Genomic DNA, 14,747 nt, shown 5'->3' with positions numbered 1-14,747 from the left:
CTGGCTTCAAACACTGTCTAGAGCCTTTCTGATGTTGAGTTTCACTGCTTACGTAGGTAATTTTGGATTCTGAACTGGCCATGAATTGATGGAACTGGACACATGTCCAGGGTTTTACCCCATCTCTTGTGGATTATCTCCAGGGATTGGCTCCAGCCCACTCATCCACTCAACCCGAGTTGATACATTGATGTTATCAGTGAATTCTAAGTGAGACAAAATCAGGGAATCGGTGTTTTGTGAATTACTTTCTTTAAATCAAAAAATCCAAAATCAGATCTTGGGAGGCCAACACATTAAAATATTTTCTCAGAATTTCAGAAACTGGAAAAAATGAACTCATAGAAACTTGTGTCTACATTTAGTGCTTTTAAATGTCAACATAGATTTTTCAGGACATTTTTATAAGGGGGCAGTTTGTTTAAAAAAGAAAATGTTAAGGCAGTCGTTCGTATGCATCCACGTCGCCAGCAGAAGTATCTAATGGTGAGCAGCGGCACATTGACAGGTTCATCCACAGTACTTCTTTACAATTGTTAACATATGCATCCCGCAAAATTTGTTAATAGGCTACAGCATGTATTTACAAGATGATGTAAATAGCGGCATGTTTTAAAGAGGAACCATAATTATATTGTGTATGTGTGTTTGTGTTCTGTGTCATTTTTATAATAAAACAGAGTATAAAAAAAGGATGCACTGACTGCAAAGTGTATGAATTTCTGCTGAATGTATGTCTGAACAATCCATGTTTGGCTTACCAGACTCCATGAATGCCTCAGTTAAAAACACAGCTGATTTTAGTGTCACATGGAAATCCATTGCGTTTTCATCAAACTGCATGATCGTCTGATTTTCCGTCATTGTTTTTATGTCTCTATGCTAGTGTGTTTTTTTCCTCAGGCTACAAGTCATGTAATAATTGTTCATTTCTGAGTGTATTAATACATAATCAGTTAATTGTATATATTTCAAAACAGGAGAATACTTGTCTCCTTAATTTTCTATCTCAGTGTACCTAAGTGTTTCCTTCATGTACTCCTGCCAGACGGGTGTCAAGTCTTAGTTAATCAAATGTCAGTGCCGTACATTAGCTAACTGACTTGTAGCCCCTTTTTCGTCACACGTCATTAAATTGTACCTCCTCATCTTCTTGCTTTTCAAGAAAATTAGCTTTTATTTAAATTGTAGGATAAATTAAACTGAATTCAGTTGTAAATTCATTATTCAGTAGTGTCTTCTTTGCTTCATAAGTAATTAAATATTATTACAGCATACCAGATTATTGATGCTGTTCTTTTAAGTAGCTACCATCTAATAATCAAGCAATCAATTTTTTTTTTCATTACAAATGCCACTGTATGAACTGATATACTTTAACTAAGGGATTACAATAGGATGAGCTGGTGTTGTGTCGCTTGTGCATGCTCTTAGATACTGACGCTGTCTACCACATCATTTACAATGTGGGCCTTCATTTTTCTGCTTTTTGAGTCATTATCATTTACGTTTAGATAAAGCCTTATTTATAAGATGGAGTGCATGGAGATGAACGCGCCTAATCCTCTCTGCACTCTCTTTCACATTAAGACTGTTTCTGGTTTCGAGGAGATGAGCTGAAGACAGAGGATTAATGTCTAATTCCAATATCTTTTTTGTGGAGAAGCACCTCATTACATCCTTTAGTACACCGTGTGTCAGCACATCCTCTACTCTTTGATATAGAACTTGTATTTTACATGTGCTAGTTTATGTATTTTCAACAGGAGTGTAGAGCCGGCATTCGTTAAATGGTCTTCTGTTAAGGTATGTTAGGTATGTTCTCTGCGATGCAGGCAACAAAATCCCTGTCTTCCTGGGTCTCATAAGCTGTCTTGGGCACAGAGCAGACCCAAACAGTGCAGATTCAACATTCAACATTCGAAATGCAATACTGCCAACCTGCTGCTTCGGTAATGGTTCCTTTACAGTCATAATCCTGTTAAGTCAACATAGCCATATAACAGAACATCCAAAGACAGTCAAGCTCGCTTGTATATTCACTTACCCAGCAACATAGACAAGGGAAATGCTTGAATGTCGTTCGTCATTCTTGTTTTGTCTTGTTGTAGAGGTGTGTCAATAGTTGTGCCTTTTTGTGAACTGCATGATTTAATTCTGTACAGAATCCATGTTTTTCCAGCAGAAAAGCAAACAAAAAAGACCAAAAAAGTTGTACTCATACATCATTCTGTGTAGAACTGAAGTACTCAAGGGAACCAAAATATGAGGATGTGATCAGAGCATATCTCTGTGTTGTTCATATGTAATAATAGGAAATAAAGGCATTTTAAGTAACTTTGTCCCATGTGTTGTGTAAATGTATGTAGAGGATGCATTTCCATTTATGGTCAGCGGGTGGCGTTGCATGCATAAAATAAATGCCAAGAAACAGCTTAGTAGCTGAGTGTGACACAGATGACAGCCCAGCGTTAAAAAAAAAAAAAAAAAGTAAGACACAGTTTTATGCCTTTAAATAAAGGATATCATATTCACCATTTAGCGATAAAGTCCATGTGATTTGATCAAAATCACCACAACTCCTACTTAATTGACGCTAATATGACAGATTAATAAGTGCATGAGATTGAGGCGATATTTTACAAGAAAGCTAAATTTGTTTTGACACTTTTATAGGGAAAAAATATATAAATACATAATTTTTTTAAACATTTTTTCTATTTAAACTTGTAAGCCAGAGATCGTGTTACTTGCAATATCATCAGTCAAGGTAAAGCTCTTAAATCAGAGATGACACTCCTACGTTCCTAAAAAATGTTTCTCATCCATCACCCACTGTCCCTGATAGTTCAGAGCCCATTTTCATGATCTGCATATGGAATAGGCCAAATATTGCTGTTTCCATGGCAATGCTTCTTTGGAAATACCTGCAATATTTTGTCCATTTTTGTGAAAGTGTCTACTCAGTAACAAAATTTCATATACTGTTTACTTGAGGACAATTTACTCACGTAAAGACAGTAATAAGAAACACGTAAACTGGCATTTGCCTTTATTTAGAAATATTTAGTGAGTTTACATTTTAAATTTTAAATTGATGCACTGTGCATTTACAGTTGGACAAATGTGTCTTCTTATATGTGAACAGGAGGATGGAAAATCAGTATTAAATCAACATCTCTTTCATCTTTCTAAACAATCAGTAGAAAGGGCTCAGTTTAATACATTCTGCTGACCAATGTACATATCTTTTCAGAGGATGGACTTATGCTTTCAGAAATTTAAAGGATACAGATTAAAATATGACTTCTTGAATCCTTTCTTCTTCTTCCTCCCTCCTGTCTGCTTCCCTTCTCACTTGGAGAGTTTGGTGATGACACGGATTAAAGCCCCATTCTCATCCTTTAGTCTCTGGTTTTCCATCTTAAGCTCTGCTTTAATCTGAGGGAAAAGAGAGTATAAAAACATAAGGGTGGACAGAGTATCTAAAAAGTCCTACAACTCGTCCCAGGTAGAGCATTTCTGCTTACAGTGGCTAGTATAAGGATTTGCTTGTTCTTAATTTGTAGTTTAAAAGTAAGTTCATATTTTGGTAGTGTCTTCATGGGCTACACACCAAGGACTGGTTTTTATTTCTGGTCATGTCAGTAATCTTTTCAGCCTTGGTCACATCAAATGGGAGGTAGCAGATTCAGAGTACAACAGACCACCCGCAGAACACATGCTAATCTACCTCTTAAAACAAAGGCATAACCTTGGATTCTTGCAAAACCACAAGTAAACATTTTTTTTGCTATAAACAATATTTACTTTGAGCACAAAATTTGTTTCACTAGATTTGATCGACAGTGACCACAACACCCTGTAACTGTCATAACATTTACATATAATATTAATAAATACAATGAATCTTGATCTGTGCAGAGACCACTTTTTAAAAAGTTGTGCATAACACAGGAGAGAGAAACACAGGGATACAGAACGGTGTCTTCTAAGAGAAAAAAAAATTCTTGCTCACAAAGTGGACAGTAACAAGGTCCTGCTTAAAGTGAAACTCATACAAGTTTGCTGGTGTTTATAAATGATGGACGTAGCTTCAGGGTCTGAAAAGTGAAAGCAATGCAAAAGTGCCTTAAACCTACAGTCTATCTTATCACCAGCATGAGATGGTTCCTGCATGTTCAGTTGTATAGTAATCTATGGGAAAAAAATGTTTTTTGGCTCCTTTGAGCTATGGCCAGCGTAAACACTCCCCTGTGGTCTTAGCCGCTACTTTTAAGTTCTCTTTTTAGATTCTGGACCCCATTCAAGTCAAATAGGATGGAAAAAACCAGGTATGCTGCAGAGAGGACCTACCTTGTGACTCATAGTTTGCTACTGTACAAGTGTTCAGTGCTTCTTGGTTTCTCAATCTGATCCATGGCCTGAGGCTTCTAAACCTATTTCTAACCAAACCTGATATCATACTGACTACGGTATGTCCATCTTTTATCTACATTCTATGAAGGTTTCTGGTTTCTACTCTTATTAGTAACTGGTACAGAAAGAAAACTGGCCTAAAGAATAAAGGACAGACTGATCTTTATTAAACAAATACAATAATGTGTTCATACACACTGACAGACAGATGCTTTTAGACCAGTTTTGAATAATTTCTCTGTTGTAAAGGTATATTTTTAGACCAGCATCTTTGTTTAGGTCTCTCATTCACAGACAACAAGAGGTTTTTGTTTGCATTCACTTGTGCAGAACACAGCAGACATTTGTGGGCTTTACGCTGCACATGAATACTGATTGCTCACTCGCTGCAGTGCTCACACATTGCACAGCCAGCAGAGCATAATGGTGACAAATGATGTCAGCTAAAACCACTGAAGACAAAACAGCTGAGACCACAGCACCAAGTTACAACCAAACACTTACTGTATATTCTCAAAAGAGACTTAATGTTCAAATTCAATTTTAAGGCATTTATAAAACATTTACCTTCAGTTGTTCTTCCATATCTGATATCCTCTTTTTAAGGCTCCAGCTTTCCTTTAAGTATAATCATTAAAGGTAATTAAAATAAACGAGTAAAAATGCTTAAAAAACACTTCTCCTCTTGAGTCCATACCTTTTTTTCTGCTTCTAGCACATTGGCCCCACAGTCATCCTGTCTCCCCTTCTGCAGCAAAGAGAGATTACTATGAGAAAAGATTGCAATTTATGGAAACAGCTTGATTATGGAGTCTCTGTTATCAATGTCTCATATTTATGTAAAAAAAATGGACTGTTGCCCTTTTCAAACAAGTGGTTAATTTGTTTCTCAGTAGTGTTTCTGGATCATTACTTCAGCCTTGCTTAGAGTACCTGTGCTCTCTCCAGCTGGTCTTGCATCATGGTGAGTTCCTGTTTACTTGTTTCCAGTCGGGACTTGAGCCTTTGATTTGTTGCCAGTGCCTTTTCATACATCTACAAAATACCCACATGTTAGGATTTCCACCACCAAACACTGCCACCAGGACACATTTTTGTGGTAGTTTCAGTTTTCATCAATTGCCATCAGGGTCAGATTTCTTCCTTAAAATATCTTGACAGACATTAGATTGCCATTAGGTTTAGTATATGTGTTACATGTATAATGAATCATATTGACTTTGGAGACTTTTTTCCTCCCATGATGTTCACATTAGTGGCTGTGAGGGAAATGCTTCAACAAGTTTTGGATGAATCACTCATGGCACTTGTGTTTGTCAAGATAAGCTGTGCTATCTTTGGTGATCATATTACTTTCATAAAGCGACATAGAACCCATTAGCATCGTAGTATCTGCCCCCCTGAATACGTGATTCTGATTCATTTTCATATAATTTCATATGAATAAACTATTTTTCTCATCTGACAACATTAAAAAAGTGCAGTGGTATTAAATTTACATACTTAATTTCTATTTGAAATTAGATTTGATTATTATCAGCAGTAGCTCCCATTCTATTCATCATTTTCATTAAATCCAAATGTTACGAATTATTGAGCCCACTGAATCTCTGTGTGCTCTTTTTATTTTTGTTCTTTTATTACAGTACATACGCATCTACAGTACTGTCAAAAAGTAGCACTCAGAATCTACATATTACAAATCTATAACAGTCGTGTATATTTGTATTTAAGGTGTATCACATACCTTTTTATAATCATTATTTGCTGTCTCTTCTTGTGCCTTTTTCCTTGCAGATAGTCTGTTCTCTCTTTGTAAAAAGTAGGACTCAGCATGGTTTGTTGATGTGTCATTGGAGACATCAGATGATCCAGATGATCCCAATCTGAAGACACAGGAGATGTATTAACTATTAATTCAGATTTAGCACACTCTTTGCCCAATTGAATGGATATACTCCTGTCAGTAATGGATAGATTCCTGTTTTTGTTGTCATTCTGGTAATACGTGGTAATGCCTTTCTTACTGATGGTGTAAATCAAATTAGAAGAACCTTACCTAGAGAGCCTCTCATGCTGAAATGAGAAGAAAATGTTTTAGAAAGGGGTGCAATCTGACCAAAGTTTAAAATAAATAAATAAATAAAAAAATACAGTATGACAACCACACTAATCACTTTTATAAACATTCCTGATTCTCTTAACCAAGATATCAGCTGTGCTTAACCCCTTACATTGCATAAGGAACTATTTCAACCCCATTTTCCAGCAAATGCACAAACATTTTCTTCTGCATAAGACTGTTACACTAAAATAAAGGTAATTTGGACTCAGAGCATGTTTTATTACAGGCACAATGTCAACAAAAATAGATACAGACTATATTATCAATATTCATGCAATTGCATGTCTGGGTTTCTGGAAAATTACTTGTTCAAGAATTATCTTGAAATGGACTTTTAGTGGGGAAAAAAAGGTTTATGGCAGTCTGAAATTCTCAGCCAAGTTAAAGGGGGGAGAGGAAATGATTCCTTAAATAAACTGACAAGCACAGATAGCTAAAACACATCCAAAAAAGGTAATAACTACTGCACCGACTACTGCTTAACTCTAAATTAGGAAATAATTTCCTCAGGAGATGACAAAATATAGGATAATACATCAACTTATAAGGTTAGTAAATATAATAAAGTATGAAATATAAGGACTATATATATGGTACAAAGTCTTCCACACCAGTTCTGCTGAGTTGACAGTTGAGATCCAGTGACTGGGAAGGCCATAGCATATTTTTTTAAAGTTTGTTTCCTTTTGTGATTTGAAATTTTAAAGTTAAGACCACTAGCAACAATAAGATGTACACTTGTGCTGCCACATTCAACTGTAGTGAAACTATAGACTGTATCTAAACAATGGACTTAGCTTTCTTTTCTGAAGACTATAGCCATTGTAAAAGTCCCTTGAGCCTCTATTCTTCCGTGGCCAGCAACTGGCAGTGCCTATGATGCAAATAGAAGTCAGACTCTATAGAAAACATCCACTGGCTCCTCTGATCCATGAGCTCAACAAACACTCTTCTGCCCCCTGAATAGTCTCTAGCACTTGCTTGAAATATGTTTACCATTACTGCAAAAATTAAGGCTCAAATAGAGAATTGTTTAGAATAGGCATATCTTGTCTGATAAGGTAGGTCTTTCTCTGGGGAGCATGTTGTTATGTTCTCCCCGTGCCTGCATGTGTTTTTGTACTGACACTTGGGCTTTCTCTCAAGATTTGTATTTGTGGTTTATCTGGTCATTTTAAATTGGCCATAAACATGAGGTAGATAAAGTACTTAGATTATATATGCTCGAAGCTCGTACCTTGTAGTCCAAAGCACTTTGAGTGGTCAGTAAGACTATAAAACATCACATGAGTTCCACTCCATTTCCATTTCCTACAAGTGCCTTCAGTTTAATGTCACTCATGAAATTTGGTTTCAAAACAGCTAGCAGTGGCAAACATGCTCAGCTAGAAGTTTCACTGCAGGACCAGTTATAGATGATGTCACAGTGGCTATATCCAGCTTTATTTACAATCTGTGAGTGTAACTCAGCACCAGTATAGGAAATAAAGCTGTTTTTTAACATGTGTTTACTGCTTTTTTGTGTATTTTAACTCAGATTGCTCTTGTTATCTAATGCTAACCAACTAGTTTCTGTGTCTGAATTCAACCAAATAGCAAGAGGAAATGAAAAATAAACAGAGAGCCAAGGCAAAACTAAACAGTCATTTTAGAAAAAGGTCAGACTGGAGTCTTCGTTTCAACAGTTGGATGTGTTTGCAAATGCTGTTTCTTTTGCTCTCCATGCTGACTGCTTACTTGCATGCACCCAAACCTGCTAAATCATCGGTCAATAGCACTCAGACTACAAGCAGCCTATAAACAGAAACATTGTCACTACCAAACATTATGTCCCTTGCCTACAGATTATGGATATCCATATAAAGAATTTCTTTATTAAAATTAGTAGGAACAAATTAGCAACACTATTATGTGCTTGGAGGACTTCTTGGATACTTGTTATTGTTATACTTCAAAAATTTGTCTGCAATAATCTGGTAAGATTTTATCATTTGATTAGCAAACGTTATGGGACAAACATCCTAACCTTAGAGAGCAAAAGAAAATATATGCCCAAGTCCTGTGGTGACATTAGCATTTAGCTGAAAGCACCGCTGTTCCTAAATACAGCCTTGTAAAGATACTAGCATGGCTGCCCACTTTTGTGTGATAGATTAAAAGGCAAGAAAGCAAAATACAGCCTCCAGTAGACAAAAATAGCTTCGCCACGTTTCTTTTCTAAACCCACCTTTTAATCCTCAAGTGTGCTTTCTGTTTATTCATCATAAGAAAAGCTCTTACTGTAACTCTTTTAGTGCAAACAATACGTTTGTTTAAAGCTTGTAAAAGTAATGATCTTGCTTTTTGCCTGTACTTCTGCATTTTGTCTTTTAGAAAATTCAAACAGAGAATTGACTTGTTAATATAAGACAGTCCACACAGTTACAGTTTACACTGCATCTTTATTCTTTCAGAGACCTTTGGTAGAGACTGTAGTATAAACTTCAGCCAAAAAGCAGATATGTATCCTTTGCCTGAGGGCTACATGTCATGTGAAACTGATAAAGTAAGCTAAATTCTCTAAAGAAGAGACAGGGTTTTAAGTTGAAGGCACATTGTGTAAACACAGTGATACGCTTCACTTCAGACATTTATGGGACCTTTAAAGAGATGACATCCAGTCATGTCTGCAAACCCTGCCATGCTATGTAAATGACAATGAACAATATACTGTATTCAGACCTGGAAAAAGCTCGGATTTATATTAAGCAGTATCGCACAGAAACAGATGCTGATCAAAAAGTTTGTGTCTTTGTCTCATGAAGGACTGACTCCATCTGAAATCTGTCCTCCAGCCTTCCCAGATTCTGTGAGGGACTTTTTGTCTAATGACCAGCTATTCCCAAATGGAAAATATGAGCTTCCCTTAGGACTAGCAGAGAGATAAACATCCATAAATACTGGGTTCCCACAAGTCAGTCCTCCAAGCACTCTGTCCCTCTTTCCTTCTGTTCCTCTTCATCCTGTCTTTCATCCCCCCTGCTCTCTCTTTCTCTCTATTTTTCTCTTGCCTCCTCCTTTCTTCCTGTTGCCCTTTCTCTCACAAACTTTTCTCTGCGTCACACCATATATTTTTCTCAAGAGGTTCTTGGTTTGCATAAACAGATAAGACTAACTGCTCATTACAACATTTCCTTCAAGTTTTCTGCTCCCTTGCTCACGAACATCAACGTGTAGCTTTATTTATCAGTTTATGTGTTACTATGGTCATTTGAACTATCCCCATATACAGTAATGAACAATATAAAACTGCACATTCTCCACATGGTTTATTACAAGTATCTAATAATCTAACTCCACAGACCCTAGAATGCAATAAAATAAGTAATCCCAAAGATAAGCTATTCGAACTTAAAGGAAAACACACGATTTATTTAGAATGTAAAAATAGCACATTATTGGGTAAATATAACACTTTGGGCTGTATTGGACTAAATTACCACAAAATCTCCTCTGCAGTTATAGAATGTCAAACTGGACTACCAAAATAAAACATTGTAATCATGTTGCAGAAACAGTTGAAGACACATGAAGTCTAGCATATTTTGAGAAATTCTACTTCCCTAATTTTTCCTAATTGTACTGCATAAATCATACAAAATGATTAGCTAATGCCACACAATTATGTCCAAAAAACAAAACAGACCAAAAAAAAAAAAAAATAGAATTGGATTGAAGGCAGTGATGAGTTATGTGTGTTCTAATGCTCAGAAATACCTCTGTGGCTTGTTTTCAACACATTTCTTCGACAACGACCGAACCTCAAAGTTAATGTTTTCCTTTTATGGCATTTCCTGCCACTAAACAAACACTTAAAAGATTAAAGACAATCAGGCCTTACCCGCAGGCTCTTAGTAGTGGCAACAGAAGAAACTGGACAAGAGTCAGAGAACTGCTTTCTGATGCGTGACGGATCTTTGTTGTGAGAGGGTAGAGATGACATCGCTCCTGGGCAGCTGGAACCACTGCATGCAGCAGTATTGTCGTCAGAAGTATGTCCAATTTTTTTTTAATGTTCTTCTTAAACGAAAGAGAAGTAGAGAGATATGTATTTTTTTTATCCAGTAAGATTAAAATCAGATTTGTTTTTTCTTTGGTTAAAGGACAATCCAAGCGTCTTCTTCACGTGATAGTGAGACATTGCATATCAGAAGAGAGTGAAACAATTGCACAAGTGTGAGATAGTGGGGCGAAGTGGTGGGAGAGGGGAGTAGGCGGGCTGCAATGTGTGTGCGTGTGCATGCGTGTGTGTGTGTGTGTGTGTACACACAAGGATTTATAGCAACATTGTGTAAAGGAATTAACAAACCAGAGTAAAAATTACAAATACAATAAAAAGTCAAATTAATAGTATTTTAAAATGAATATACATTATTCTCTTTTTTAAAGAAAAGCTTGTTTTGTATATTATGGTGTAACTTTGATGCAATGTAAATTCTGTAAATGTGATGTTGTAACTTATTTCAAGGCAAAGAAGTATTTTTTTCCTTGTGAATTAAAATGTGATTTACTATAGAGTCCTTTAAGCAAAAGGGAACCAAGGTTTTTACATTAAAATAAATAAATAAATAAATAAATAAATGAAAACCTACCAGTTTAAATAACTAGCGGAAGACACATCTGAATGTACAGTAGTAAAGGAAGGAAAAGTAATAATAAAAACATATAGGGTGCTTGGCCATGGAGACATGTGTATACTATGTCTTACAGTATATTCTGTCGTTAAAGGTTAATCTTTTGACCGAGCTCCAAGTTGCATGTGTCTGTGGTTACATTAGTTGCAATGCAGTGTAACCAGCTCAAAGGCAGTTTTTTGGCATTCATTTATCTAAAAAGGGTACATTTTCTGCAAGTTATTACCAAATAATGCACTGCTGTAAATTTGTGCCAGTGGTAAAGACACACTTTTTTTTTTTAGCAAAAATATCTGATTCTGAGTAATTTCTTAGCATTATGAGAGGTGAAAGTTTTAGGAATCTTAGTCATACCAAACTAGGGCTTGGTTTTATTTCTTTTTTCAGCCTCAGTGTACACATCATCTCCATGTACTCTAATCACATTAAAAATCTAATAATTCTACAAATTTAAATTTTTACAGGAATGCTGATGGGAGCACATCGTACATGATGTAACTGCAACTAAAGAAGAATTCTGGATTATTCTATTTATTTCATGTTGGACAACAGCGAGACAGTACAGTTTACATAAAGTGCAACATCCTAACAATGTAGGAGTCAGTCACTCACTTAAAAAGGGCTTGCTGTGGCCTTTTAATCAGTTTCAGTTCAAAGACCAAGGAAAGATGACAGTAGTCCACTTAACATGAGAAATCTGAGGTATCTGAGGTTACATTTAACAGTAACTTGTAAACTGGCTACAAAAATAAAAGAATAAATAAAGATTAACGGCACATATCCACTAGTTACAAAGGTTTTGTTTTCTCCATATCCCCTTTATTCAGTATGCTTCATCATCATATGGCAGTAACCAGGCACCACCTGCTGGCAGAAAACAGTACCTTTCACAAAAGAACTTGACACTGAGAGAACTGTGTAAAGTGATTTCCCGTTTTTAAATTGCTATAACTGACTTGTTGGCCTATAATATGTGAAACATATGTTAAATGCATCCCTCACGAATGATATCAAGTCATCTTGAGCCACAAACATGACATTCTTGTCATAAGGTAGAACCCACAATATGGGAACCTGACATTTATGTATCCTTTATTTATCCAGTTAAAAAGTCTAATTGACATTAAAAATTTATTTTTTTTAAAGAGAAATCGGACCAAGAGGATAGCAGAAATATAACCCCTTTGTAAATCCTGTTCACTAAAGTCTATTTAGTAATATAAGTAAAGACATTATAAAAAGCACATGGAAACATCAAGATTGGACACATTCACAGGGCTTCATCAAACCGTCATTAGGTATCAACAAACTAAAATGTGCTGAAAAGAACGGACACTGCAAAGCAAAGAAAAACACTGCTCCTGTAAACAGGCTCTAGCTACCGTCTAGTAGCTTGAAGACCCAAATACTGTCAAGACACACCTCAGCTTAGCAGTGTTGCCAATTTAGCGACTTTGTCGCTATATTTAGTGAGTTTTCAGACCCCTTAGCGACTTTTTTTTCTAAAGAAAGTCGCTAAAAAAAATACGTGAAAGCGCGCATCGCTTTTACTCTCGACAAGCAGCGGGTGCTGTAACGCAGTCAGTTCTTCTTTTACTCTTATGCTGTTTTGTGGATCACAAGGTTTAAAACTACTTATAAACAAACAAACACACACAAACACACACAAACACACACAAACACACACAAACACACACACACAAAGTAACTCCACCAGAGTGCCTTTTTCGGGTCACTTTTGCCGGTCCAAGCCCGGGTAAAGGAGCAGGGTTGGAATTGTAACATTAAAAAAAAACAATAATTGCTAAAATAAATTTAATTTGTAGTTCTAAATAAACTCTAAATGCATTTAGGACGTTTTTTACTCACTTTATGTCTCTTCCACGATGTTATTTCTCTCTCCAACAACATAGGTGCAATTAGATTAGCATGATCAATTATGCAAAATAGGCGATCACGTCATTTAGCGACTTTTAGGACAACCAATAGCGATTTTCCTTACTGAGGAGTTGGCAACACTGCAGCTTAGGCCTCTACAGGCTTGGCGTTCTGACTCAGACGCCCAAGCACACCACAGCATTGAAGCTGCTCAGTGAGCAGCTCTTCAACAACTTTTACTGTTGGGTGGCTAATTGCTGAGTGAACCCAGCTGTGCACTGGCCACTCGGGGGAACTGGATGGCGGCCGAAGTCAGGCGAGAAGGAAAACGGGACACACTAAAACACATAACAAGTTTGCTAGGGCCGTAACAGTTACACGTTTATCTATGAAGTGAAACTGCAATGCTTCCATTATTTTATTTATATCTTGGTGCCTTGTTTTTAAACTCATGTATATATGACGTGTGTGTGTGTGTGTGTGTGTGTGTGTGTGTTTTAATGCAACTTCCGAAGGAAGGAAGGAATGAAATAAGTAACTATAGAAGTACTTAATATTAATTAAGAGTCCGGTTGATTAGAGGTGATAAAGTTAGATAATTTGTGCTTCTGTGATCTCCGTCACCTGCTGGAGGTATTGCTGTTGTAAAGACAGTTTCTTAAGATTGTGCTGATGTTACATATACATCCCTCTTCTCAGAGGCCTGACTGTAAAGGTACAAAGGACCAACACTAGCATTCACCACACTAGTTTCTCCAACAGGAGGAAGCTGCTTCTTGTTGCGGCTGGTATGATTTTTACTTCACAGTAGAAACAGCAAAGGGAGTTAACCAGAGTTGGGTGTCTTCTGTGAACTAAATTCACTTCATAGCACTTTTTTACTCTGCTGGAGCACTCAAAGTGCATTATACAACTTGCCTCATTCACACAGACACTTTTTTCCTATGCTTTTTCTACTTGAGTGCTTTCTTTCTAACCTTCACACACATTCATACTCCAATGGATGCATCAGAGATCAACTTGGAATTAGGATCTTGCTCAAGGATATCTGGCATGCCACCAACCTTCCAATTAGTAGATGACCTGCTCTACCTCCTGAGCTACAGCAACATATGTTTTCCCTGATATCTTTTCTATTTTTAAACATAGATCTACCGATAAATCATAAGCCTAAATGGCTTCATTACCACTAAATTACTACAAAATATGATTTTGAGGAATGTTTGAAACTACACATTACATGGTCAATAAAAGAGGAAAGAGCTTGACTTGTAACATTTTGCTGCAGTTCAAACACTAATATATTAATACTAAAGCCTTTTGATTTTAAACATATGAAGTAAGATGGAAATGCAGTCTTTTATGTTTTCTGTACCTGGAAATTTTCCATCTCTCTGCCATCTGATGTGACTGTCTTTAACTCTGTTATTGTAGCATTCAGGTGTCACACTGCACATTCACCTCAAGAGAGAGCTGTTTCATCATAATTCATACTAGTTGCAGTACACAGTTAACCTGGATATTTTGTGATTTGTGGAAAATAAATAAATGTAATCTTAAGATACTAGCAATGGCACTTAACATTTGTGTTGAAATGTTCAAACTGTCTTTCTTTCAAAATGCTTTGGATCCCTTTCCAGAATTTTAAAAAA

The 14,747-nt window shown here is 36.4% G+C and overlaps 1 protein-coding gene across 4 annotated transcripts; it reads right to left on the bottom strand.

Annotated features, from left to right (window-relative positions):
• Window positions 1–3,024: 3,024 nt before the first annotated feature.
• ppp1r12b (protein phosphatase 1, regulatory subunit 12B) lies at window positions 3,025–13,209 on the bottom strand. Of its 4 annotated transcripts, XM_086293335.1 has the most exons (8): window positions 13,087–13,192; window positions 10,425–10,600; window positions 6,479–6,495; window positions 6,167–6,305; window positions 5,353–5,454; window positions 5,117–5,167; window positions 4,987–5,037; window positions 3,025–3,441 (listed from the first exon to the last, which is right to left on the bottom strand). In XM_086293335.1, the coding sequence occupies exons 2-8, from the start codon at window positions 10,524–10,526 to the stop codon at window positions 3,355–3,357; spliced, it is 549 nt and encodes a 182-aa protein (XP_086149461.1). In that variant the 5' UTR covers window positions 10,527–10,600; window positions 13,087–13,192; the 3' UTR covers window positions 3,025–3,354. The 4 variants fall into 4 exon arrangements, with proteins under 4 accessions (XP_086149461.1, XP_086149458.1, XP_086149460.1 ...); XM_086293332.1 differs by lacking the exon at window positions 6,479–6,495 and having other exon boundaries at window positions 13,087–13,209; XM_086293334.1 differs by lacking the exon at window positions 13,087–13,192 and having other exon boundaries at window positions 10,425–10,760.
• Window positions 13,210–14,747: the final 1,538 nt, after the last annotated feature.

Source organism: Aulonocara sp. 'chitande type north' Nkhata Bay, linkage group LG5 (genome assembly GCF_057382095.1).
Source record: "Aulonocara sp. 'chitande type north' Nkhata Bay isolate Kocher_YH1m ecotype deep benthic linkage group LG5, A_spYH_male_GT1.1, whole genome shotgun sequence".
In the NCBI taxonomy this organism is placed as follows: domain Eukaryota; kingdom Metazoa; phylum Chordata; class Actinopteri; order Cichliformes; family Cichlidae; genus Aulonocara; species Aulonocara sp. 'chitande type north' Nkhata Bay.
This window is presented reverse-complemented; position numbering and strand designations above follow the sequence as displayed.

Coding starts and splice junctions, on each gene's coding strand:
- ppp1r12b (XM_086293332.1), bottom strand. CDS start 13,128: ATGTTGTTGGAGAGAGAAATAACATCGTGGAAGAGACATAAA. Junction 5,168..5,352: donor ACCAGCTGGAGAGAGCACAG/GTACTCTAAGCA, acceptor TCTTTGCTGCAG/AAGGGGAGACAGGATGACTG. Junction 5,038..5,116: donor TGCTAGAAGCAGAAAAAAAG/GTATGGACTCAA, acceptor TTATACTTAAAG/GAAAGCTGGAGCCTTAAAAA.